Raw genomic sequence first — 25,188 nt, 5'->3', positions numbered from 1 at the left:
TGGGCCTCTCCTGCTCGCCGAACGTAATTCTGGTTCGCGGTGAACAATAGCCGCTTTCGATAGCGCTTGGAAAAATGCTTTTTTTTTTTTTTTTTTCCTCGAGCACGTAAGCGTTGTCGTAGTGACTAGGGTAGTGGCACGGTCGTACCTTAATCAGCCTGTTTACCCTGTCTTAGTACCCTGTGTAGTAGGTGTCTTCAGTGATGTGCGTTTCGTTTTTTCTTTTGCTGCGGTGTAGCTCTCTTTCTGTTCTTCATCAGCTTGGCAGTTTCCTTACCTTTGGGTTGTTTTCCAGGTTTTTACAGTAAAAGTGTTTGGGTGTGCTTTGTCGAAGTTAAGATAAATATGTACTTGTTTGGAATAAGTACGTTTTATTTCCATTATGGGCAAAACGTGTGGATTTCCGAGCGACTTCTTGGTGTGAAAAGGAGAAACTGCTTTGGAGACGCTGGGAGACATTTTAGTCTAAGGTTTTCAACAGGATCAATCAGTATTTTGAGAGTCCGGAGAAGTAAAACACTGGCATTTGATAGTTTTGATGGCCTAACCTGTACGGAAGACACATTCTTTCTCAGGGTTACCTGAAACTTGGAGGCCACCACAAGTTTCAGCTACTATATGTATTTTTAGGCAGTACTTGGCAGGTGAAGTGTTGGAACTGCACTATCTCTGACAGAAGGTATAAGTAAGGGTTTCAGCTGAATAGAAATGAGGACTCTTGCCAGTATTTGGGATTGTGAGCTCAGCAGGTTTATGGTGGGATGTGTATTTGATGCGGTTTTTGGTTTGTGTGGGGTTTGATATTTATTTTTTTAAATGAAAAACAACTTTGAGGACTTGCCGGTTCAGAGAACAGGGTGATTCACCCCTCTTCATGAGAATACTCCCCATTTTATATTCAGCTTATCTGGATTTTATTCCACTTCTGCCCGGTTTGTGTCTTTGCCAAGCAAACATTCGTCCCACAAAGCAGCGTGCTGGTTTTTGTGGGCAATGGTATGGCAGTTGCCTGGACGGCTTCTCAGCATTCGGTTTCTGGTTATCTTTTCACACTGCAAACACCAATGGATAATGCATGTGCTCCTGTTTAAGAGCCATTCCTCCTTCTCTATCATGATCCAGTTCTTCCTAGGATTTCTTACGATTAGAAGTCTTGAGTTTTGACTGGGATGGCTTTTTAAAGATTTCCCTTTCCTTTTGCAGACTTCAGTTCACTTCCTGGTAGTGCACGCTGTTTGATTTCTTGAAACTTCAAGAATTTTAATCTTTACTGTTGTTGGGTAGATTGTTTCTTTTGCTCATGTCATCCTTTTATGGTGGGCAGAAGTCCGAAGTGGTTTTTTCATTACATATACCTGCCTATTGGGATATTTTAAGTTACCACAAAAAGAGTTGTAGCTGTTAAAAACAGCTCTTAAAAAGTAATATTGCACAAGCTAAGCTGTACGTTAGTCTTAAATTTTATTGCACGCTTTGTTTGCGATGAGATACAAGTATTTTTGGAACACCCGCTAATATTTGTAACTTAATCTCTGAACGCATAGTTAAAGGGATCACCTAATTGCAATTAGAGTTTGCTGGATTCGGAGTGATTTCAGCAAGTATGTTAGTTAGTTTATTTATTGCTTAGATTTCTTCTTCAAGGAAATCATGGCCTGTTAAGTGATGTGAGAGGGGAAGACTAAGAGAAGTGGCGTAGCATGAAGAGAGAAGGTATTACTCTGTCACTGTTCTGTGTGCCCGTAGAAGCTAATTACTTGTCACTTCCTTAAAAATAGAGACAGTAGAAGAAAAAGAAATATTGTCTAAAGGAGAACTCTGGGAGAGCGCCCCAAGCTACATGGCCCTGCGTTTTGTTGGGAAGACTTGCAGATAACCCTTTTTACCTATTAGGGTTGTATATAATGTAGTTGATGCTTCCTCAAGTTGATGATCAGTCGGTGCCCTGAAGTAGAATGTATGACATTACTCCTGTGTTTATTCTTATTAAGAAAACCCCATGTCAATTGACCATAGTTTTTTTTAAAAGCAAGCTAACTGGACAAAATTGTTCTGCAGATTCACATGGTTTTAAACAGTTCTCAGAATTTCCTTAAAATCTTGAAACCCAGTATTTCTGATTGCTGTTCTAATGTCTTCTCATGTGGTAAGAAACTGCCTATAGACACAAAATTCAATTCAGTTGATGATAATTATTGTCAGATGTGTCAAATAACCCCCCACCCCTGGAAACCTGTATAAAAAACATGGTCCCTTTAGTGATAGTGAGTTTTGAGTATTGCTGTCAACTTCGGTTGATAATGATACCATTGTATAGATTTAAGACTCTCGTAGTCATTTCTTACAAATCTGCCGTAATATCCATTGTAACACAGGAAAAAAATGTGTAATTTTTAGGACCACTTATTATTGCTATGAACTGTTAAAAAATGGAGGCTACTTCATTGAAAAGATAAGTCTCAGGAACTGCCTGCCATTTCTCAAGCAGAATTCCAATTTTCATGCGATGAGTTACTTGATTAATGAATTGATTTAAATAAGTTAAATAAGCATTTTACTATATGGACGAGTACCTTAATGACTGAATTTTTATGCATAATTTGGAAGCTTAGCATATGGATTTATTTAAATGCTTGCAATTCCAATAGTATTTGTAGTGCTAAAATTGTAGCCTGCCATTGGGGAACTTGATTGTTGTTTCAGGAGTAGTTATTTTGGTATATATTTCTAGATTAAAACCTGAAGTTCATTAGATCAAAATGAAAACAATGACTCTTGGTCCTGAAACACGGAAGTCTGTACAAAAGACTGTACGAAAATACATCCAGACAGTCCTCCATTTTTGGAGAATCAAGTCAGTTTGACTCTGCTGCCTCTCCCAAACACTGTGTGTCTTTGGAGAATGGAGCTGGCTGCTGCCTTGGTTGAAAAGAACAGAAACCTACTGCAGGCAGTCTTGTTCCTTACTGTGCTGTGGAGAGCCTTGGAGCCTGAGGGAACTTTCAACTTGCATCAACTTACATGCATCAACTTCCATTCATCAACATCAACTTTCCTCCAAAGTTTAGGCTAAGGTAGCCATCGAGGTGGTCTGTTAGGATTTGGGGGACCACCATCTTATAACTTCAGCTTTGTTTTCAGGTGGAGAAGAGAGGGAGGGTGTTGTCTTCCAACAGCTTTTGGGTCCCTGGGATCCTTTTTTTGGCATCTGATGAACCTAATTGGGTCATGACAGCTACTGTCTTAACTTCATAGTCACCATGCAAAAATAATAAAAAAAAAAAGTTATCTCATTCAGGCCCTGTTTTCCTTGTGGCTGCTGTTACTTTTTGACAGACAAAATGACTGTTTATGCTTCCCCTAACGCCTCCCACTCTTTTGAGACTCTGCTACTGCTTATGATGTTTTTTTTTTAAGAGGAGTGCTTCCTTAAGGTATCCTGGTTATTTTTTTTTCTTAAGATGTAGATTGTATTTTCTGCAGATAAAATTAAAAAGCTTCTGTTGCAGTGGTCTGTTCTATTTTTATGTATTGCAATGTAGAAAAAATAATTTTCATTGACATCTAGACTCTGTAAAATAAAACTTTATGTGCTGATTAGAATTGCAGCTTGATTCTTTGTGCAGGCACACAAATATGTAAATACCTGTCAGGAAATAGACATTGGAGGAAAAAGAAAAACCACAAACCTAAACCTCCTTACCTTGTTACCACAGATAAACATGTTGAAAGATAAACCTCATGTTCTAGATCACTGACATTGGTTTTGGGGTTTTTTTTTCTTCTTCTTCTTCCCAGTTGAACGCATGAATATGTTTCAAAAGGTCAAGGAGTTTAATTCTTAAGGGAAAGACTCTTCAGGTTGCGTAACTATCTTTTCTGTTCCCCTCTCACCTCTTATGGTGGATGGATGTGTGGGATTGAGGACAGGACAGCAAGTTTACCCTCATTTATGCTTTACGCGTTTCTCCCGCTTAGGAGCAATCTGTGCTGTAGCTGCTACAAATTAGAGCAGCTGCCTGAATTCCCTGTGTCGGAGGAGCGGATGGAGAGCTGGGGATTTGTAACTGTGAACAAATACTATTCTTACAGCTTCACTATGGTACCTTCAGGAGTTTAAGACACAGGTTTTGGTGGTGGCATTTTTGTTCTTTCTTTGGTTGGTTTTTCGTGTTTTGTGCCAGACTCCCCATAAGTTGAGACCTTTAACCGGCTGAGTTTCTGCATGCGGGGTTGTAGGATCCCTGAGAACAGCATTGCGTTTGCACCTGTTCTCTCATTCATGTTGCACTTCTTGACAACTGCTTCACAGAAAGTTGTTTCCCAACAACTGCTTCCAGGGCTCTCGTCTCACGCCAGACTTGCTTTTGTGGACACAGGGAAAGTGTGAGGAAGCATCAGGTCTCCCATTCCCTTACATTTCCCTGTGGCTTGTTCAGACCTCTTAACAGCGCAGAGCTTGCCTTTGAGATCATAGTTCTAATTCAAATACCTCTTGAGAAACATTTTTCTCAGGGTGTTTGTCCTTGTAAACCATGCCTTAAAGTTTCAAAAGACCTGCATGTTCTTGGATGCTTTAGTACTCACACCCAAAAGTATACAATCCAGAAGACAGATAAGGCAGATGATTGATGGAACGGTCACATTGAATTTTGATGACATACTAGTTCCTGTTCTGGTAAGGACAGGAGGTTCTTCATTTATTTTGCGACCCTAATATTATTAGGCAGGGTTTTTGTTTTTTGTTTTTTTTTTTTTAAATGCTTCAGAAAAAGTGTTGAAAAGAGCATTTTAAATTTGAAAGGAAGGCGATTTTTGTAGCTGACAAGCACATTTCACAAGTATGGGAGAAGGATAACTTACATTTTTCTTGGTCTTTTTGTACTATGCTCGTGTAGGCTACATAACACAGGATAGCTTATCCCATGCGATCCATCCTACTGGATGCTTTCAAGTGTTAACACGCACCTTGCTTCCTCTTCTAAGCCTTCCTACTTTTGTATGGTGAAGTTTCATGTATGCACTTCTTCTGTAGCACAGCTAACTAAGATTGGATGTTAGAGATGTGTTTACTGCCTGCTTTTGGTGTGTAATGAAGACTGGTTTTGTTTGTTTTTCTGGGAAAATTTTCTGCTCCCTCTAGGAAGAAGGAATGCTTTCAGTTGAATACTTCAGATAACAAATTAGTGAGGGACATCTTACTGGAGCTAATAGTTTGAAAAATTTGGTCTCAGAGTTCCTCCTATCAGGAGAGTAAATCTTGATAGATCTGCTTTTTCAAATGATACCAAGTCTTAACAAAAGGTGCTATTTCTTCTCCAAAACATCACTATTTATTTATACCTCAGCTTGCTTCCAAAGTTCACTTAGATGAGACAAGTGAAGTAAATTAGTCTTTGACTTCACAAGATCAAAAGTTATCAGTGGTAGAAAAAGAGCAGAATCAGTCTCTTAAAGCTCTTTTCTCCTGTAGCCTGAGATCATTTCGAGAGTAGCTATTTTGGAAAACTTATTTTTCTTCCTTCTGGGCAACTCTGCCAGTGGGTGCTTCAGTTTAGGTAAGAGGTACTTTGCTGTGTTAAATAACCTGAGCAAAACTGGCAGTAAAATTGCCTGTCAGTAATCTGCATTGGACCAGCACAAATCAAATTTCACCAGGTGAGCAGGAAAATGACTAAAGGATGCTGAAGTATACATAAACATGGAGGCTGCCAGTGATTTACTGGGGGGCAGATAATGTGCGCTGCCGGGCCATTGACTCATTATAAATGCAGACATTGTATCTGGGGTCCGAGGAAGAAAAGAGGAAACTGAGAAGGCTGACCTGCTCTCCTGGGTTTTTTTGTCTTGGGTCTTCTAATAGAATCAGTGTAAAACTAGAGGTGGTAAAAAAACTGTCTGTCATTTAGGATCTCCGCAGTTTTTAGGGACGTGATCTACGTAATACCATGTATTATACGCAGCTTATCGCTTACAAGATACTCTTCTTAAGTGTAAGTAAAGAGGACTATTAAAAATACTAAATTTCTGTTTCCTGTTGGTTTTCTACTCTGGATTGTGACTATACCTGGCATCATCTTTTCTTCAGGTGTGCTGTGTGAGCAATGAATTTTATTTTGTAGAAAATGCTCGTCACTGAAATTTAGATGGTCCCTGTTTGAACTAATGTAAGGATAAACAACAGGCTGGGAGGGATGCTTTTTGTGTTCTCGTATTTCTCAAAGCTGCCTGTTGCCACTCATTTCCTAGGTAAACGTAGACATTAGCAGTTTCTTCCCTGATTCCTATATCTCTGTTACTGCCAGTCATGAGGAGGGAAATGGGCTTTACTCATTATGTCTGCCCTCAAGTTGGTAGGATGGCGGTTTCTCTATAGTAAGATTTTTAGCACCCTCAGTTGTGTAGCTGTGTGTTGGGTTGTGCTATGAACTGATAGAGATCTCAATGTAGCCCAGAAAAATATTTTGTAGAGGGGAAGGGTAGGGGGAGAGCAGCTTATCTGGCAGAAACTCTTGATGCCAGTACTGCCCAGAAGACTTTTGCATTGCTGAACTGTAGGGTTGTCACAGGTATTGAAGAAAACCCATCATCCACTGTTGCTGTACGACAGCGACTGAAGGGCAGACCAGTTGCTTCATAGCAGTTCCTTGTTGAAAGTCAGAAAAGGTACATCACTTTTTTTTTAGGAGGAATTAATAGTTGGTTCTAAATCAGTTAACATTTCTTTATCACTGACATTTTAAAATCTTAATTTGAAATACTTCATTCATACCTTATTGACTCCCTTGAATTGATTGCATCTTTTACCTATTTTTACATGGAAACAAGTGTACATTTAAATGTGAGAACAGTGATACTTCATTCTCTATGAGTGAACAAATCAAAATGGTATTTAAATGGTATTTAAAGATGGTCTAGAAAGGAGTTTTAAATGGCATTGGCTTCTTTTTCCTTTGGAATGTACTGGTTTCTAGAAGACTTTCTTGTATAAGAAAAATGTATGGTTTTATCTGGGAAAATAAATGAAGATTCTTACATTTGCCTTGTGCTGTTTGCTGGAGCATTTTTTTGGAATAGTGGCGTTTAAGAACACCTGTTATGCTCTCTTTACAACTAAATTGTAGGGTTGAGGAGTTGGATGCCTTTTTTTTTTTTTTTTCTTCCGCAGTGGCAGTCATTACCACTTTGTAAGTATTAGCAAAGCAGGTGTAAAGAATGCTAAATTTGTCTTCTGTTTGTATTTGTTGGCTTCCAGTGCCTTGTCTGTTAATTTAACTAGTTAATTAACTGCGGCACACATTCTACAGCCAGACCAGATGCATTTTTATCTTTAAATTGTGGGTGGAAAGTGAAGGCTTGAAAGATATTTTTCATTTTTCTCTTTTTAATCTTGTGTGTGAGGTGAAAGCAAGTGCTGCAGGAGAATTACAGGTTAATTGGTGAGATGCTTTGCATGCCTTCTGTGTTGCATTTCGACTCTGATATGTGTCTTTTAAACATTGTTATTGTTTCCGTGTTCTTTCAGTTTTAAAGTTCCTCTTCATAAAAACACCACCTAGTGTTTTATGTGCCAGAGTGTGCGAGGAACATGGTTCCATGGGTTCCCAGTGCAGAAGTCCTGTCCTGGGACGATGCTTCCCTCTGCTTATCACAGTGCTCCCTCTTGTGCTGGGCTGCCCTCTGCTCATGCTGCCCTTTTCACCAACATCAAGGCATGCAGCATCTAGTTTTTTCTTTGAAGTCATCCTCAAGTAGCAGTCCACTGATCTATGAAATCTTCCTATGAAAAAAATCCTACCTCTGGATGTGATGCTTCTGTTGTCTATATAAGTAAACTGTTTTAAGTTTGTCGGCTTCTCTTAAGTGGGTGTTTCACATTATCTTCCTTTGTAACTAGTTAAGGAATACGGCCTCCTCTGGGCTTCGGTTTGGGGAGCTGGCATCAGAAGTAGCTAAGGGATGGTTCAGCTGGCTTGTGCTGCTTTTTTGGACAGTATCCTGCCTTGACCTGCTCTTGTGTCTGCTCGGAGCAACTCCTGTGCTTTCTTCCTACTGAAAAGGAACCTCTATGGGTGGGGGTTTTTGGTCTTTTCTGATTCTATTTGTTATTTTGGGGGGAGAGTGTACAGTCTCTACAAGGCATAGACAAACTTCTTGGATTTTTTCCACTGTTGATAAGTATTTCCTCTTTCAGGTCAATATAGCTTCTTCCAGGTATCCAGGGAAGTGGAATATGATGTAGCTGGTAACGTCCTGTATGTGGCATGTGCTCTGAAAGGAAAACTGGAGTGCTCCAGCTGCACTCCTCATACCTAATACTTATGTAGACCAAGTCTATACTGTAACCTTCTATGACACAAAAATATCGACTGTAATTTCACTTTTTAAATTGATTATGAGACTGATACTTTTTGATTTTCCAAATACAAGCTGGAATTCAAGACAAATTAGAGTTCTCTTTAAATAAAGCAGGCTCTCACAGGACTGAGGAACAGCAAAAAATAATTTGACATCAAAAAATTTTAGGGTACAAAGAGTAAATAATAGTGCAATACAGATAGGACATTTATAATTCTTTCACAATCAGTTTTAATATATTTTGTAATCGATGCAAGAGAAATAAACCAAAGTTGCATGTAGATTAAAAACCGAATCGACAGGTGAGGCGGTGTGAGAAATCTTACTCAGCAGGCTTGTGCTGCTTTTTTGGACAGTATCCTGCCTTGACCTGCTCTTGTGTCTGCTCGGAGCAACTCCTGTGCTTTCTTCCTACTGAAAAGGAACCTCTATGGGTGGGGGTTTTTGGTCTTTTCTGATTCTATTTGTTATTTTGGGGGGAGAGTGTACAGTCTCTACAAGGCATAGACAAACTTCTTGGATTTTTTCCACTGTTGATAAGTATTTCCTCTTTCAGGTCAATATAGCTTCTTCCAGGTATCCAGGGAAGTGGAATATGATGTAGCTGGTAACGTCCTGTATGTGGCATGTGCTCTGAAAGGAAAACTGGAGTGCTCCAGCTGCACTCCTCATACCTAATACTTATGTAGACCAAGTCTATACTGTAACCTTCTATGACACAAAAATATCGACTGTAATTTCACTTTTTAAATTGATTATGAGACTGATACTTTTTGATTTTCCAAATACAAGCTGGAATTCAAGACAAATTAGAGTTCTCTTTAAATAAAGCAGGCTCTCACAGGACTGAGGAACAGCAAAAAATAATTTGACATCAAAAAATTTTAGGGTACAAAGAGTAAATAATAGTGCAATACAGATAGGACATTTATAATTCTTTCACAATCAGTTTTAATATATTTTGTAATCGATGCAAGAGAAATAAACCAAAGTTGCATGTAGATTAAAAACCGAATCGACAGGTGAGGCGGTGTGAGAAATCTTACTTCAGTTTAGAAACTAGGTTTCAAAGAGCTTCAGGGATCTGCAGATAAGAATTTAATGGTGAACAAAAATTCAGTGCAGAAAAACACTGTCTTTGAACAGAACTCACTAGTCTCTTTGAAATTTTGTTTATGGAGGATTACTGTCTACAAGGAAAACGAATGTATTGCTAATACATTTAATTCTGTAGGAAGCAGAAGATGTGTTTGTTGGTTGTGGTGAAGCTGTCTCTTACCACTGCCTGTGGACAGTATGGATTGCTCTTTACTCTTCAGAAACTTTGTAGTTCCAAAGTTTTTCTGGTGGTCTTGCATCTATAAGTAAAGCGTATGTTGGCATATGTTTCCCATAACTTAAATTTTGTGAATCTGCTGCTTAATCATATTTGTGCTGCTCAGTTTGCTAAAGCCTAAGAAAAGTTAAGATTGAAAAATGTCAACAGAATTAATAGGTTAGATACAATTATACGAAGTGCGGAGAAAGATTTTTGACAGTGTAACTAACTGGGGAATATATTATTTTTAAGAAGAAAGTAAATGCATTACTCAGCTGCATGTGTATTAGGCAAGCTTGCCTGTGTTAACAGATGAATAGTTAAGAGTAAACTGATTTTTTTCAATGGAGACAAGAATGGAGGATTAAATTTTCAGAGGATCACCACAACTTTATTTATTGTCCGCTTAGATTCCAGAGCATTGTTTATATATCCTAGCTAAAATTTTGGTGGAAAATGTTTTGGATACTGCTCATGTTGGTTTCACTAACAAACCCAGAGTCACACAATTCTGTACATATGCCACTGTGGTTTTTTAAGTCACAAATAACTTTTTTTTTTTCTTTAAGTTCAGGCAAAACAGAGCCAACAGTCTCACAAAGTTATTTGTTTGTTCTTTTCAGTGATGTTTTGGCACTGCCTATTTTCAAGCAGGAAGATTCCAGCCTTCCACAAGAAAATGAGACCAAACATCCACCCTTCCAGTATGTTATGTGTGCTGCAACATCTCCAGCAGTAAAATTATATGATGAAACTCTTACATACTTGAATCAAGGTTGGTATACGTAACTTGCAGGCATAACTATAGTGAATGAAGCTTCTGGTGTGAGTCTAAAACTGGAATAGTATTTCGTGTTTTGATACATGTGGGTACATCCAAAATAAATGCATGTCAAAAATGAGCTTGGATGCCTTACTAGTAAGTCCTGTTTCGTCCAGCTTGCAGACTTATAGCTATAGTCTGTCAGTACTTCCCCTTTAGAGTCTGTGTGGGTTTGGGTTTTTTTGGTTGTGGGGGTTTTTTTCCTGCTCTGTGTGTTACCCCTGTCCATCCCCCACCTCCCCCAGTAAAATCAAGCCAACAGAGCTTTTAGGAGACAAACTTAAGGTAGTAATAAGTTAAAATACAAGACTAGTTTTGCATTCCTCTTTGAACTTGATTAATAACAACAAGTTAATTGGGTGGTATTTCCATAAGGTACACACAAATGCCCTCAAAAAGTCATAATAAATGTTAAAATGTAAATCCCTAAACAAAAAGCGTTGCACAACAGAGGACACTAATTGTTCACAAATTGCCTATACATAGCTGCCCAGAACAGTATTGTTTGAAACATAAACACAAGTGCAGTTACCTTTGTAGTTACCTTTAGAGTTTGTGTGTATTTCATTATTGTCTGTCTACATTTATCAGAAATTAACTAGATAAATATTTCACACGAGTCTTTCTGTTTTTTCCTCATAGCCTGTGGTTGATTTGCGTGAAAATTTGGTTTGACTTCTACAGAGGGTACTTGACTGCTGGGTAAAATAATCTGAATGTAGTCATTCAGTAGACAGCGCTGTAATTAGAAGACACAGTCCTGCAGCACACTTTGTATGAAAAATAAAAACAATTCTTAAAAAAAGATGTTCACCATTTTTTTTTTCCATATCCTGTCATGTTTTGGTGCAATATTCATTCTTAGCTCATGTCCTTCTCTGAGCAGTGTACTACTTTAGTGTGCCGTTAAGAGGACACAGTTTAAAATACGTATTGGTGAATTTTCCTTGTTCTTTGTCTTACTTACTAGGTTACAGAATCTGTATGTTTTGCTTATGTGTGTTCTTGATAAGGTATCCTCATTGCTCAAGTTGAAATGCTTATAGTAGTACGACCTTCTGGTGATGCATTTCATACCTGCAAGTGTTTAACTTGTGTACTGGAGCCCTAAAATCTGTGAGAGCAGATTGTATCTAATTTGATACTGACAGGATGACAAAGCATCATTTTCAGCTTTCCATGTGAATAAACTTGCGAAGTGTTTCATCTTGCAGCATCCAGTCTTTCTAAATATGCTTTAAACCTTACTTGACTCTTCTACGAAGGAGGATAATGGAAGATCTTTAGGCGATTTGTAATTTCTTCCAAACATGTGAATCTCATCGTTCAGCCATTTGCTTAGTCAGGTTTACTTTATTTATTATTGGTTTTGTACCCTGAGTGCTCTCTTCAGCAGAAAACCGTACAATTGCAGCAGTATGCTGGACCAGCAAGATGGTTTTGCACTGTTTTAAAGTTTTATAAACTTCAAACTCTGTAGATAGAAATACATTTTGTTTTCTTCAGTGCCAGGATCCAGCCTCCCTGACCAAACACAAAGCTTGAAGGTCAGCTCAGCATGCTGGGGAGCCAGCACAAGGCGGCAAGCTGAAGGAAGAGAGTGTTTGCTAGCTCACCTTCGGGAAGAGCTTGCTATTTAAGTGGCAGTGTCTGAAATTACTGTAAATGTTTCATCTGCCCTTGAATATCTCTTCTAATATAAAGTTTCTTTTGCAAAGAAGTTTTGGTGTTTTTCAGTGTCCTGGATAACTTTTCCTGATGTTGAAAAATGAAGGCATTAGTATACCCTTTTTCTAAATAAATATGGGGGGGAGGGGGAAACAGTTGCCCAACTTCCTTCTGTGCTAATAATTCAGGCAGAAAGACAGTACGTTTGCTGCCTAGGTTAAGATTTTTTCCTAAAAATATCTCTATTAGCTGTTAGTATATATATGTAAAAAAAAAAATCCTCGGATAGTTTTGAGAAATGACATCTTTCATACAAAAACCAGCTTAAAATAAGGATCAGTTTGCAACACTGAGTTGTACTGATACATACATTTGTGTAATGAGTTGGACTGAGTCCTCTAGAAAAAGAATAATTTTAATCTTGATCAGTTATCTGGTTTCTAGTTTGGCCCTGTTGTCAGGCAGTGTCTTGCCTTAAATCACTGAATAGGCAGTACCATAGAGAGCAAATACCCTCTTTAATTTCATCAGCAGTTGTTTTAGTTTACTGAATTGGGAATACCAGAAGCAAGGGGAACATTTGCCCTGTCTGTGAAGCTATGGTGACATTTCCTAAGGCAATACTTAAGCAAGCCCTGACTTTACCCTTTGTCAGTAAGTATTTTAGTTGGAACTGCTAAGAGCATCATTCAGAGTTCAAGGAGTGTCTGGATGATGCTCTTAGTCATATGATTTAGTTTTAGGTGTAGAGCAGGGAGTTAGGCTCGATCTTTATGGGTCCCTTCCAGTCTCTGATTCTATAAGCTAATGGAATATTTAAAGTGATTAGGTTTTCAGCTAAAGCTGATTCTAGTTCAAATACTGAAGTGATGATGTTTGGTTGTTCAGGGGTTTTCAGGCTTCTTACTAGCTGTAAAATCTGTTACATGAGTCCATTGAGAATGCTTCTCGGAGTTGTAGGACAGTGTTTTGAGCTGGCTGCTGTTCAGCTAGCTGTATAGCGAATAGCAGAAGTGGTATGGAAGAGAATTGCTTTTAAAGGGGAGGCATTCTTTAGGTTGGTTTACACAGTGCATCTAGGCTTGTAGTTCTGTGAACACAGAGAACTGCTTGGGGGAGATGGGATCCACCTCCGCAAGGTCAGGGGGCAAAGGTACCTTTGCTGGCAGGATGGCTGACCTGGTAAGGAGGGCTTGGAAGCAGGAACGACAGGGGAGGAGAGAGTTACTAGCAGCACTGTGAGAGAGCAAAGGGCCTGGAGGGATGTTCCTGAAAGGGAAAACAAAATCAACAAAAGAAGACTTAAACAGGGTCGCCTCCAGCATTTGGATGTAAGCAAGGAAGTGCCTATAAAGCACCCTTACGGGGAAACCTCAAAGCCCTTTCTAGGAAATCAGCATGGTGGGGTGCCTCTCTGAAGTCCATGTACATCAATGCAAGCCACATGGGAAGTAAACATGAGGAATTAGATATCTGTGTGCAGTTGTAGGGCTATGATCTTGCTGAGATCATGGAGATGTGATGGGATGGCTTGCGTAAGTGGAATGTTGCAATGGAGGGATACTGGCTCTTAAGGAAAGGCAGAGTAAGAAGATAAGGAAGGGGGAGTTGCCTTTTATGTGGGAGAACAGCCGGAATGGCTGGACCTCTGCCTAGGGATGTATGATGAGCCAACTGAGAGCTTATGGGTAAGGATTAAAGAGCAGAACAATATGGGTAGGTGTCTGCTATAGGCTGCCTGACTAGGAAGAACAAGTAGATGAGGCCTTCTACTAAGAGCTAGAAAAGTAGCCTCACATTCACAGGCTGTGGTCCTCATAGGGGGACTTCAACCACCCTGACGCCTGTTGGAGAGACAACACAGCAGGGCACGAGCAATCCAGGAGGTTCCTGGAGAACATCAGTGACAACTTCCTGACCCAAGTGATGGAGGAGCCAAGGAGGAGAGGTGCTCTGCTATACTTCATACAACAAGAAAGGGCTCATCGGGAATGTGAAGGTTGAAGGCAGCCTTGGCTGCCGTGACTTAGGAGATGGTGGAGTTCAGGATCCTGAGCGGAGGAAGCAGGGCAGAAAGCAAGATTGCATCACTGGACTTCAGGAGAACAGACTAGCAGCACTGGTCTTTAGGAATCTTGGGCCCTAGAGATCAGGGGGAAAGTCTGAAGCAAGGGATATGTACCCTTAGTGGAAGAGGAGCAGATCAGGGAATACTTAAGCAATCTGGTCATACATAAATCCATTGGCCCTGGTGGGATACACACACAAGTGCTGAGGGAGCTGGTAGATGTCATTGCAAGGCCACTCTTGATAGTCTTTGAATGATCATGGTGACTAGGAGAGGTGCCTAAGGACTGGAGGAAAGCAAACACTGCTCTCATGTGCAAAAAGGAGGACCCAGGGAGCTACAGGCTGGTCAGCCTCACCTCCATCCCTGCGAAGGTGATGGAGTAACTAATCCTGGGAACCATTTCCAGGTATATGAAGGACAAGAAGGCCATCAGGAGTAGTCAGCATAGATTCACCAAAGGGTAAGTCATGCCTGACCAACTTGATAAACTTCTATGATGAAATGGCTGGCTTGGTAGACAAGGGGAGAGCTGTGAGTGTTGCCTACAACTCACTGTCTTCAGTAAGGCTTTTGCTATTTTCTGCCATAAGATTCTCCTAGAGAAGCTAATGAAGTATGGGGTTGGATGAGCATCCTTGAGGTACTCAGAAGCAGCCTGGACTTGGTCCTGGGCAGCTGGCTGTAGGTGGCCCTGCTTGAGCAGAGGGCTTGGACATGATGACCTTCAGAGGTCTTTTCCAACCTCAGCCATGCTGTGATTCTGATTTTTGTGAAGGTGGTTACTATAGTTTCAGTGTTAAGCAGTGGGCAGTTGAAGTTCCTAGCACCTTGTGTTGCCTTGCTCCTGTGGCTGCTGTCCAGGAAACAGCAGAGAAAGTAATGTATATGGCTCTCCTGTAGAGATGACTACAATCAATGCTGTGGTGCCTTTTATACTTTCAGAGCAGCTATGTGTCCAAAAATACGGAATGAAACCTATCTGTTCCCTTGTGTTGAAAACTCCCTATGCTATTTTTGCTTTTTTGACCCTCCATTCTTTGATTTTTACTTTCTTCGGATCTTCACTCTTAATATTGTTTTGTACCTGTAAAAGCTTAGCAACGCTTGTTGAGCAAGCAATCACAATGTTGTTTTCTCCCCCCCCCCTTCCACCTTTCAAAATAATGGGGAAAAAGAAAAGAGAAATATTTGCAAAAGTTCTATTAGAAGAGCTCAGTTAAAAAAAACCCTGTTGCTGTCTATAAATGCAGATGGACTTTCATATGTTATATCTCCATGTGAGCAAAATAACACTGGTAATTGAGCAAATCTCATTAACAGGAAAAAAAAATCCCTCCTGTTAAATATAGGAGGAGAAATGATTTGTTGCTTTACTCAGCTGCACTAGATACATTTAATTTTTGTACAGATCTGTGTCATCAGTGATCAAACGCTGCTGGGGTAAAGAAAGCCTCTACACATGTAGAGTATATACATAAATGTGCTAATTGTGTTACAGCAAAAGAATGCCAAACAGTCCATAGCTGGGGGTAACATCAGTCTGTGGTGTAGCGAAAGGAGTTGACGAAATCATTTGCTTATTCACAGGGGTATGACAGCAGAACCTTTCTTTACCTGGCAGGGGAAGCAATAAATGTCTTTTAAATGTAGTAAACAGTAGAGCATAAGGGAAGTTTGGAGGGTAATGTAGAAGGCAATGAATTTACTGCACTTGATCTTAGTGAGCGTCTTGAAATCCTGTATTTAATAATTATTTTGTCTTCTATTTTAGAAATGAATTTTTGCAAATGAATATGTGCTGCTCACCTTAGAAGAAAAATATCCCTGTAGTTCAAATAAATTGCTTCTACCTTTCGCTCTTTTGAAGTGAATTCACTGGAAAGATAGGTTCCCTCGTACCTGTTTGAAATAATCAGTAACTAGGTCTTTTAAAGGCTTACTTCTGAAACCATACAAAGCCTACAAATCATACAAAGGCAACAGGCACGTGGGCAAAATTAAGCATGGGAGAATAGTATGTATTCTGTATGAAGAGTATAAAAGCTCTTTGCAGGAGTTTGTTTCAGAAGGCTGATCTATGATTCTCAGTATGTTGCCTTTCATCAGTTTCAAAAATAAAGGAATTCAGCTGTGAAGGTGAGTTTTTTTCAGGAAAAAATAGAGAAACAAGTACTTACACTGCATGTAAAATGAAAAACTTTGGAAGTATCCATAGTTTTAAAGGGACCATTTGTAGCGCTAATTTCTGTGGACATTGATACAAAAATCTCTTAAACAGAAGCTTCAGGTACTGGTATTCTTGTGTACTGTGAACCAAAAGCTAATTCACCTGCATTAAACACAAAATAGCTTTGTGCTCTGACTCTTCTACTGATACTAACTTTTTTCTCTTTAAAGGTCAGTCCTATGAAATACGGATGCTAGATAATCGGAAAGCTGGAGACATACCAGAGATCAATGGAAAACTGGTGAAGGTGAATTGAAGTTCTCTAGATAGTGTTACTAACAAACCTCCGCTGGTTGCATATGAGTAGTTCTTTACTTTTTCTTGTACTCTCACAGAAGGAGGTGGACCCAGCTGATCTGACCAGTAAAGAAAACAGGCGCAGTGGAACTTAATGCCTAGTTTTGTTTCAGGTTTACTACAAATTAAAAGAATATACATGCTTGCATTTCCCCATTTACGAATGGGTTCATTTCATGTAACTTTAGATAGCTGAAGTTGAGCTAATCACTTCATGTATCCTTGATGAGGTCTGCAGGCAGATCTCTTTTCAGATGAGCTGAATCTCCGCTAAATGTGCCCATGTCTTTCTGCTGAGTAAGAGGAAGCTGTGGTAACAGTGATCTCAAATTTAAGTTTCTAAAGTAAGGTGAGAGAAATCCAATCTACAGACTGTACTTTTTATGGATTTTTTTTTTTCAGCTGTCACTAGATACAGAATGAGTGTGGACCAGTGATACTTTAAAAACGTGTGAATATGAATATCCGATGCATAGAGCACTTGCGTGTACTGAAGACCAGATTGTTTTATGCAAAGCTTAAGATACCTAGTTGTCCATAGATTTGTATCCAGCATTTTCTGAGCCATTTCATTGTCCATTTCAAGTGATTAGGAGATGTGGAAGGAAGCTAGAGGATCATTTAGAGAGAAGTGGAGGTTATTATGAGCATGTTTCATAATAGGTGTTATGGAAGACACAAGGAGCCAACCTGTGGTTTTTGCAACAGTGGGATATTGGAGATATATCCACAGGAGAACAGATCTGTCTAATTTTGCTGCTCATTGAGCAGTTTGTTCCATAGCTGAGCTCTTTTTCCTAGTTCTAGATTTGTCTCCTTGTGCTTTAATATTAGCAGAAGGTACTATGGATCTCAGGTATTGCATGAAGCGTATGAATGAGGCAGACTGAAAAATGTCCAATTCATGATACAAATTATTAAAAGAACTGGTGAAGGGGAGGGGTTTGGATTTTTCTGACAAGCATCTAACAATTTTATCAAATTCTCTGAAAAATTTTATTCAGGTATTGGGAAAGAAGGGAAAAAACTTCAATTAAAGTAACTTTGACAATGGTGCTGATAAGAACACCAGAACAGTGGGCCCATGGGAGGCTGAGTCAACTGTCAACCTGTCAACTTTGGGCTATATAATTTGTGAACTTTAGCTGGCTTGTGTATCCCTATGCCTCGTTCTTATTTGTCTGTGGGATGCTTGTTCAGAGATAATGTCAGGAAGTGTTAAGCACAAGCATGAAACTGGGATTTGTGGGTTCTGTGATTAAACCTTTTACAACCTGGCATGTTGACTTGCTGTTACAAGCATGTTGACTGTTCTGTCCCCTTGGGTGCTCTTTCCTTCTAGCTTTGGGGAAACTCTGCTGTAATTTTATAGGTTTGCATATTGGTGATGAGCCATGTGGTAGGTAAAACAGGACAAAGCAGTGTAAAAGTTTAAAAAAAAGTGAATTTTATCACAGCAAGGAATTGTAGTGCCGCATCAGCAAATTTTCCATTTTGAACACTTCAGTGCTGGAATTCCAGTACTTCAACAAAGAAAGCATTTTGTGTTGGTGAAGGTGGCTGCAGATACTGCCAAGTTCCAAACTTGCCAGTTTGCAGTGAAAAAGGAGCAGTATGTTTGTATGTGCGTGCGTGCACATGCACATGTGCTTTCTGTTATCTTTGAAATAAAACCAAGTTAAATGCAATGTACCTGGTGGAGACATTTCATTTAAAAGATCTGTAAGACTGTAGACTAATGGGAAAAAATGAGACTTTAAGAAGTTTGTCTATGTTTTGTTTGTTCAGTAGCAATTCATGTATACAGTTTTTTTCCCCTCTGTATAAGAAATTGCTTTGTATGTGCATTCATGCAGCAGAATAGAAACCTTTATTTAATATGGCTAAGAACACAATCGTAGCAGAACTGGTCACAAAACCAGGTATTGTTGGCTAATTGCTTTAGCTGAAAAAAGGTAATTGTATTGTAGTATTTTTAGATTAATAATTCAGATAGAACAGTTGAGTAGTTTGTAAGTTGTTTATTACTTCTTACTATTAATTAAAATCATAGATTGTTGTAAATGTTTACAATTACTAGAAAGGGATTTTTCTATTACTTCTATTTCTTAAAATTTTCTACAGAAATTCACAACATTCCCAATAAAAAAAAAATGGTCAAACTGTATTCACTGCTTTTCAGAATGAATGAAGTCTTTTGTGTTTATTTTCTAAAGTAAGTTTGTGTTGCCTACACAGCATTGATACCATGGTGTCAGTGTTGCTCGGTTCACTGCATGTAATTCGTAGTGACATTTAGAATATGCAGTCAGATGTAATTCTCTTTTGCGTTTTTACAACGTTTTCAAATATCTCCTGCTGCTCAGTTCTATTTCTGTGTTCTGGAATATTTTAGGATACTGATGGTTGCCAAATTTTTTGCTGTAAATACATGTTTACCAGCACTATGGCTATTTTGGAATGTTCTAGTGTTTTATCTTCAGGCTGTTTCTAAACATATAGTAACTTTGTGGCTCATCAGATGCTTGTTTTCTTCTTTGTTAGAGCATTATAAGAGTTGTGTTCCATGACAGACGGTTGCAATATACAGAACACCAGCAGCTAGAAGGCTGGAAGTGGAACCGGCCTGGGGACAGACTTCTCGACTTAGGTACAATTGTTTCTATTTGTTGCTACTGTATGAAGTTCAATTTCCAAATTTAGATTGGTCATCGTCACGTTTATGCTAGGGCTGGTGAAAGAAGAGAGACCAGTTTTCTGTATGCTGCTTTGTCATAGCGTGTATTTTGACTATAAGTGTTCTTACTACTTTCAGATTCCTTTAAAACCTTCAAGGGCTACAGAAGTAAGATAGCAACTCTGCAACCTTATACATTTAGTAATCTTTCTTATTTTGCTTACTAAATGTAAGTCATTAGGAGAACAGACGAAAGTAACTTTCTCTACTAGATTGTGGAAATGACATCAACGTGATTTACTTTGCGTAACTTCATAATTTTTGTTGCATAAGCTGGGGGCAGGTGGGGAGGAGAGGAGGGAAATCAGAAAACACCCCCAAACCCTGAGCACTTTGTATGTTGAGTCTACTAAGTTCTTCAGATTAGTCCTGAGAAACTGTTTATGGGCTTATGGTCAAGCCACCAAAGCCAACTTTTTTTCACCTTCCCTGTGTTTGCTTGACGGTAACTTTATAATAAAATTTATTTCAAGTGTTTTCTTGGAGTATGATTATTTTAAAATATATACTACTTATTTTAATGTAGATATTCCAATGTCTGTTGGAGTCATTGATATCAAGACAAATCCAAGCCAGCTCAATGCAGTTGAATTTTTGTGGGATCCAACAAAATGTACATCTGCTTTTATTCAGGTTTGAAACTTTACTTGCCTGGATGTTTGTGTTTGGTGCCTTTCAGGTCACAAACAGTAGTATATTTGCACTATGAAGCTTCTTGTTTTCTTATTTGTGGGATAGACAAATAATAAAGACCAGCTTTGTACAAAACCCCACAGGTTCATAGCAACTGTCAGTTCTATAAGGGTTCCTAGTTAGGTTTTTCAACTTGATTTGAGTTTATAAAAACATCTTTTAAAAACAGTGTATATAAAAGACTTGTAAAAAGCTCTTTGCAAAAAGCTGCCATGGTTAAAAAATTTAGTTATACAAAGTATTAGAATTAATTCATATCTCTCTAAACAACTGTCACTACTATTTTCTTTTTAGTTGAGAGGCCCACTCTCCTAGAGATGAGCTTCAGCAGGGGCTTGGCTTGAGGATACAAAATGAAAATTTATGTGCCCCAAAGAAAGTTTTACGTCGCACATTCAAAGATGTTTCTTATTATGCCAGTAGGCTTCCTTGTAGTAGGATTTTTGTTATTTATGTATTTGATATTCAGGGCAATTGAACATACTTTCTTTGGACATTATTTAGATAGAATGTTGAATTTTGCATTGGACTTTTTAGTTACTTTTGTATCAGATCTTTTTTTTATTATAAAGAAAAGTTAGGAAGGTTGAGGTAGCAGTGTTTCTTACTGAGGCTGCCTAAATAGGTTAAATTCCACATTGTCAGTAAATTAACTTTGATCTGGTGCAATTGAAGACATTTTTCTAGTAAGAATTACACAAGTACAAAAATGTAGTCTCCTTGAAGAAGTGTGAGATAAAGTATTGAATATTGTTGTTTACGCACTTCAGAAGAAGTGGTAGCAGACAGAGCAAAAATGGAGCCGATTCTTTTTACGCAAATATAGTACTCTTATTCTAAAGGCTAGAGAGCACAGCATAGTGGCACTGATTACACTTAAAGCTTCAATTTCCAGCCTATGGTTCTCTGTTGTTGATGGCCACAGGAAATAAAAAGATAGTTTTGTAGTCACTGAGAGTACAAGGTATGCTATTGTCCGTGGTGCCTGGCTTGCTTAGAATTCCATAAGGAAGCAAAAAAAAATTGGGAGCACAGTCCAATGAGCTTCATCATAACTCTCTCTGTTACACTGATTTTCTCCTTGGATATCTTTCAGGGGTATTTCTAGCTTATAACCCTCCCCTTCAGGCTGATGCAGCACTGGAGGCAATTACATACTGATTAAAAAGTCTGCTGACTTTTATAGGATGTTGGGCGTATTTGAAAATACGCTGATTCCACATGAGATTAAAAACTCTTCAGTCAGTGACCTTCTATAGCTTTGGTAATGTTTATTACAAGTAACTCAGAAGTTTATTCTAGCTATAATGCTTTGGACAATAGTACCTTGAAAAAGTTTCTGCTAAATTCATGATAGATATAGTTGTCATCCACATACACAAGATCCAGCAAGTTCTTATGTGATAAGAATCTATAATGATTTCTGCTTTTTGGAGATATTTTGGGGACACACTTGCTTGTTACCCTTCTTCCCAGTCAGCTCAAATATAATGGTTTTGGCTTCATTTGCATGTGGGCATGAAAAGGAATGAAACGTTAATTATGCAGCTGGGTCCTCAGATGGGCTGGGTAATTTGTTACTTATCCTTAGAGAATGTATATGATGATGGTAACGCATAATAAAATTTATGTCTGGAATACTTTTGAGGGTCCATTTTGTTTGGTCATTGTTTTTTTTTCAGGTACATTGTATCAGCACTGAATTTACCCCTCGTAAACATGGAGGAGAGAAAGGAGTTCCTTTTAGGATTCAGGTCGACACTTTTAAACAGACTGAAAATGGAGAATATACAGATCATCTGCATTCAGCCAGTTGTCAAATCAAAGTTTTTAAGGTAACAGTAGAAACCAGATCCTTCATAAGTCTCTCAGAAGCTCTCATAAAGATGGGGGTCATCTTTATATTGCTGCTTGACTTCTGAGATCAGCTTTCAATTCTAAAACCGTTTTCCACCTGCTTTCTTGTTCATGTAACTGTTCATTTTTAGCCAAAAGGAGCAGACAGGAAACAGAAAACAGACAGAGAAAAGATGGAAAAGCGAACTGCACATGAAAAAGAAAAGTATCAGCCTTCATATGACACCACAGTTCTTACAGAGGTAACAAAATAGAATTGCATCTGCTTACTGAAGAGAAAATAGGTACAGTGTATAACTTCGCTGCAGTCTTGGAAGGGTTGGGGAAGAATTAGTTCTATGCAAATATAAGCTTTTTTTTTTTGGCAAACTTGTCCAGTGAACAGCAACATTAAATTTTAAGATGTTGTTTAGTAAACTTTCATTTAGATACTCAGTAGAAGCTTGTATTAAAACACACTAAGATTGAACACTATTTGTCTGCCTGTACTGAACCCTAGAGCAAGTCTTTTGGTACAGATCTAAAAACCTTGCAGCTGAAAAACAAAAAAAAAAGGGGGGGGTGGAAACCTTGAATTTAATTATCTGCCAAATTTGAGCTTCAAAGTGTGTTTTTTGGAGATTACCGAATTTAAGGCCAGAGCCTCAGAAGGTCTTTGCATTTTCTTTTTATTTAAATATCAGTGAGTTCTGTGTAGTTTTCTAAAGGTTTCAGAAGTTTTTAAAAGGCTTTTAGATCTTTCCTCACTGTATAATGAAAAGAAATTGATCCAAATCTTTGGTGTTTGTCCAGATGAGGCTTGAGCCTATAATTGAAGATGCAGTTGAACATGAGCAGAAAAAGTCCAGCAAGCGGACTTTGCCAGCAGACTACGGTGATTCTCTGGCAAAGCGAGGCAGTGTAAGGGACTTCTGCTTACCTTTTCATTGTGCAAGATACCTTGTGCAGTGTTAGATATAGGAGAAACTTCCGTTACTTAAAGTAAAAATATTTTGATTGCTGTGTCTTAATTTTATTCACTTTCATGTATACCAATTACTCCATGTTTGTTTTCAGCAAAGGAATCCTTCCTAAATCTAACACTTAAACTGTTGCAGAGGGGCTGTATAACTTTTAAAAGTCAAGAGCTTGCCGTTTATGCGACTTTAAATGAAATAGCTTTTTACTTTCCTGTATGTGTGTAATTAGTGGACGTAAGAACAGTGAAATTTAGTGTTTTGTTCCGTGTTTGTACTTAAGTTCAATATAAGTTTCCACATAGTGTTGTGGATGGTTGATCGTTAGTTACTGATTTTTCCTTTAGCCATCTACATATTGTGCTCCATGCAGGTTTAATGCAGTTCAGAAGAGTCAGCACATCTTCATGACATATGTATGCTAACCCTATATGTGTCCCCCCACCCCCCCAAATGAGTCTAGCATTTATCTTGTGCGGCCTTCCTGTCAAGGGTTAGCATTGTAGTTTTCTTAAATGCTGTTTCTTAAGGTGAATATCATTGAGACCTTACATTTTTCAGATGAGAAAAAATCCTGCATCTTCCATTTGGCAAGTTTAAATAATTAATAATGTGACCGTGGAAGACAATTATTTGACTGTTCTTTGAAAAAGCATAATTTGCTGACGGCACTTTTCCAGCAGTGCTTAGGCAACGACTGAGTCTTGTCCCTCAGACATAATTTAGTTTGTATTTACAGTCTGTAAAAGTGATGTCTAAGGTTTAGGTTGTAAAATATTTTAGTGTATGCCTCTTGTTGTTTATAAACCATGTAACTGGGTGGGAGGGAACAAGCATTATTAAGTCAGATGGGTTCTTTGGGTGATTTTTTTTATTTATTTTATTTTATTTTCCTCTGAAACTATTGTAAGCACTGAGTTGTCTGAATTACCTTCTGTTGTTCTTGGTGGTTGTTTGGTTTTTGTTTTTTTTCTTTCCTTTAAGATGCACCTTTAGGGTTCTTGGCAGTGCAGGCATTCTTTTATTTGTTCCAGATGGCCCTGGGGGGGAGGTACAGACAGGAGGAAAAAGGATTTTACACTTTCGCTTATAAAGCATGTCTGAAGCAGCTTTTGAAGCTGATCCTTGTAGTGATTTCTACTTTTTTTTTCTTTCCCATGCTCTCTTCTCTTTCTGTTATTACAAGTACATCATTGAATGATTGTTGCTTATAGGAAGAATAATAACAGAAAAAGTATTTTTCAGAGATGTGACAAATCCCTTGTCCAGAGTAGGACAAACTGTAGCTAAATGATACCTGAAAGTTGTCTGACCTGTTCTTAACAATCTCATGGAATACTAAGCTTCTATGAAAGGGAGCGTTACCTTAATTGTAGTGAAGAAAAAATTGAGGTAGGACAGGTAGTACTGGACTTCTAACACCTTTCCCAAAGCACACAAAGGATAGCGTGTGTGTGTGCGCACGTTTTATTTCTTCACTTCTTGCTTGGGAAGGATGACCCACAGATTATTTTTGAGTAAAAGCTATGTACAGCTTCCTAGTTCTCTTAACTGTGCAGCTGACTATTACTGGTTTGCCTTTGCCTGTAATGAAATGCTACCTGGACATCATTTGGTCAGTTTGCTGAGACCATTTTGAATTTATTCCTGTAGGATGAAATGCTTTCGGCCTTGCTAACTTGGTATCTTCTGCAGATTTAATGCATAACCTGTTCCATCATGACAATGGTTTTTATTGTTAGCAAAATTAGTAGATATCACCAAGCCCATAAAAAAAAAAAACAAACCATGAAACACTTTTTTTCTGTATTAGCAGTGAAACCTTGGTAATCACTATGCACTCATCAAGTACTGTTTTTAATTATACAAGTTGGGTGTACAACTTGTTTACTGGATCTAGAAAAGGAATGTCTGATGTACAGCTTGAAGGCCAACTCATCAGCCTTTTTCTCGTCACCAGACAGACTTATTCTTGTGGGGTTTGTAAATACAGACAGGGGATGATGTGTGTTTCTACTCAGAGCAATTCTGTCCTTCCAAACGTGTCTTCCCAAATGTAGCCGTCCACTAAATCAGAAGGCTTGGCCGTTACCAGACTTACCTAATATGTCCATATGAAATGTACCGTATGTGCAGTACAATTGTCACAGAGGCGTTCGGACACAAGAAGTGAAGTCCCGTTT

The 25,188-nt window shown here is 38.6% G+C and overlaps 1 protein-coding gene across 1 annotated transcript in view; it reads left to right on the top strand.

Moving 5' to 3' along the window:
* The window catches only part of UBP1 (upstream binding protein 1), a 42,916-nt gene that overhangs the window by 5,479 nt on the left and 12,249 nt on the right, over nt 1–25,188 (top strand). Inside the window, exons 2-9 of the mRNA XM_035901534.1 lie at nt 8,915–8,975; nt 10,300–10,451; nt 16,636–16,712; nt 19,307–19,412; nt 20,026–20,132; nt 21,875–22,027; nt 22,181–22,291; nt 22,842–22,949. Coding sequence (XP_035757427.1) covers nt 8,915–8,975; nt 10,300–10,451; nt 16,636–16,712; nt 19,307–19,412; nt 20,026–20,132; nt 21,875–22,027; nt 22,181–22,291; nt 22,842–22,949 — 875 coding nt within the window. The remainder of the gene's footprint in view (nt 1–8,914; nt 8,976–10,299; nt 10,452–16,635; nt 16,713–19,306; nt 19,413–20,025; nt 20,133–21,874; nt 22,028–22,180; nt 22,292–22,841; nt 22,950–25,188) is intronic.

The sequence above is a fragment of the Egretta garzetta genome, unplaced genomic scaffold (genome assembly GCF_000687185.1).
Source record: "Egretta garzetta isolate BGI_Z169 unplaced genomic scaffold, ASM68718v1 scaffold409, whole genome shotgun sequence".
Lineage (NCBI taxonomy): Eukaryota > Metazoa > Chordata > Aves > Pelecaniformes > Ardeidae > Egretta > Egretta garzetta.
This window is presented reverse-complemented; position numbering and strand designations above follow the sequence as displayed.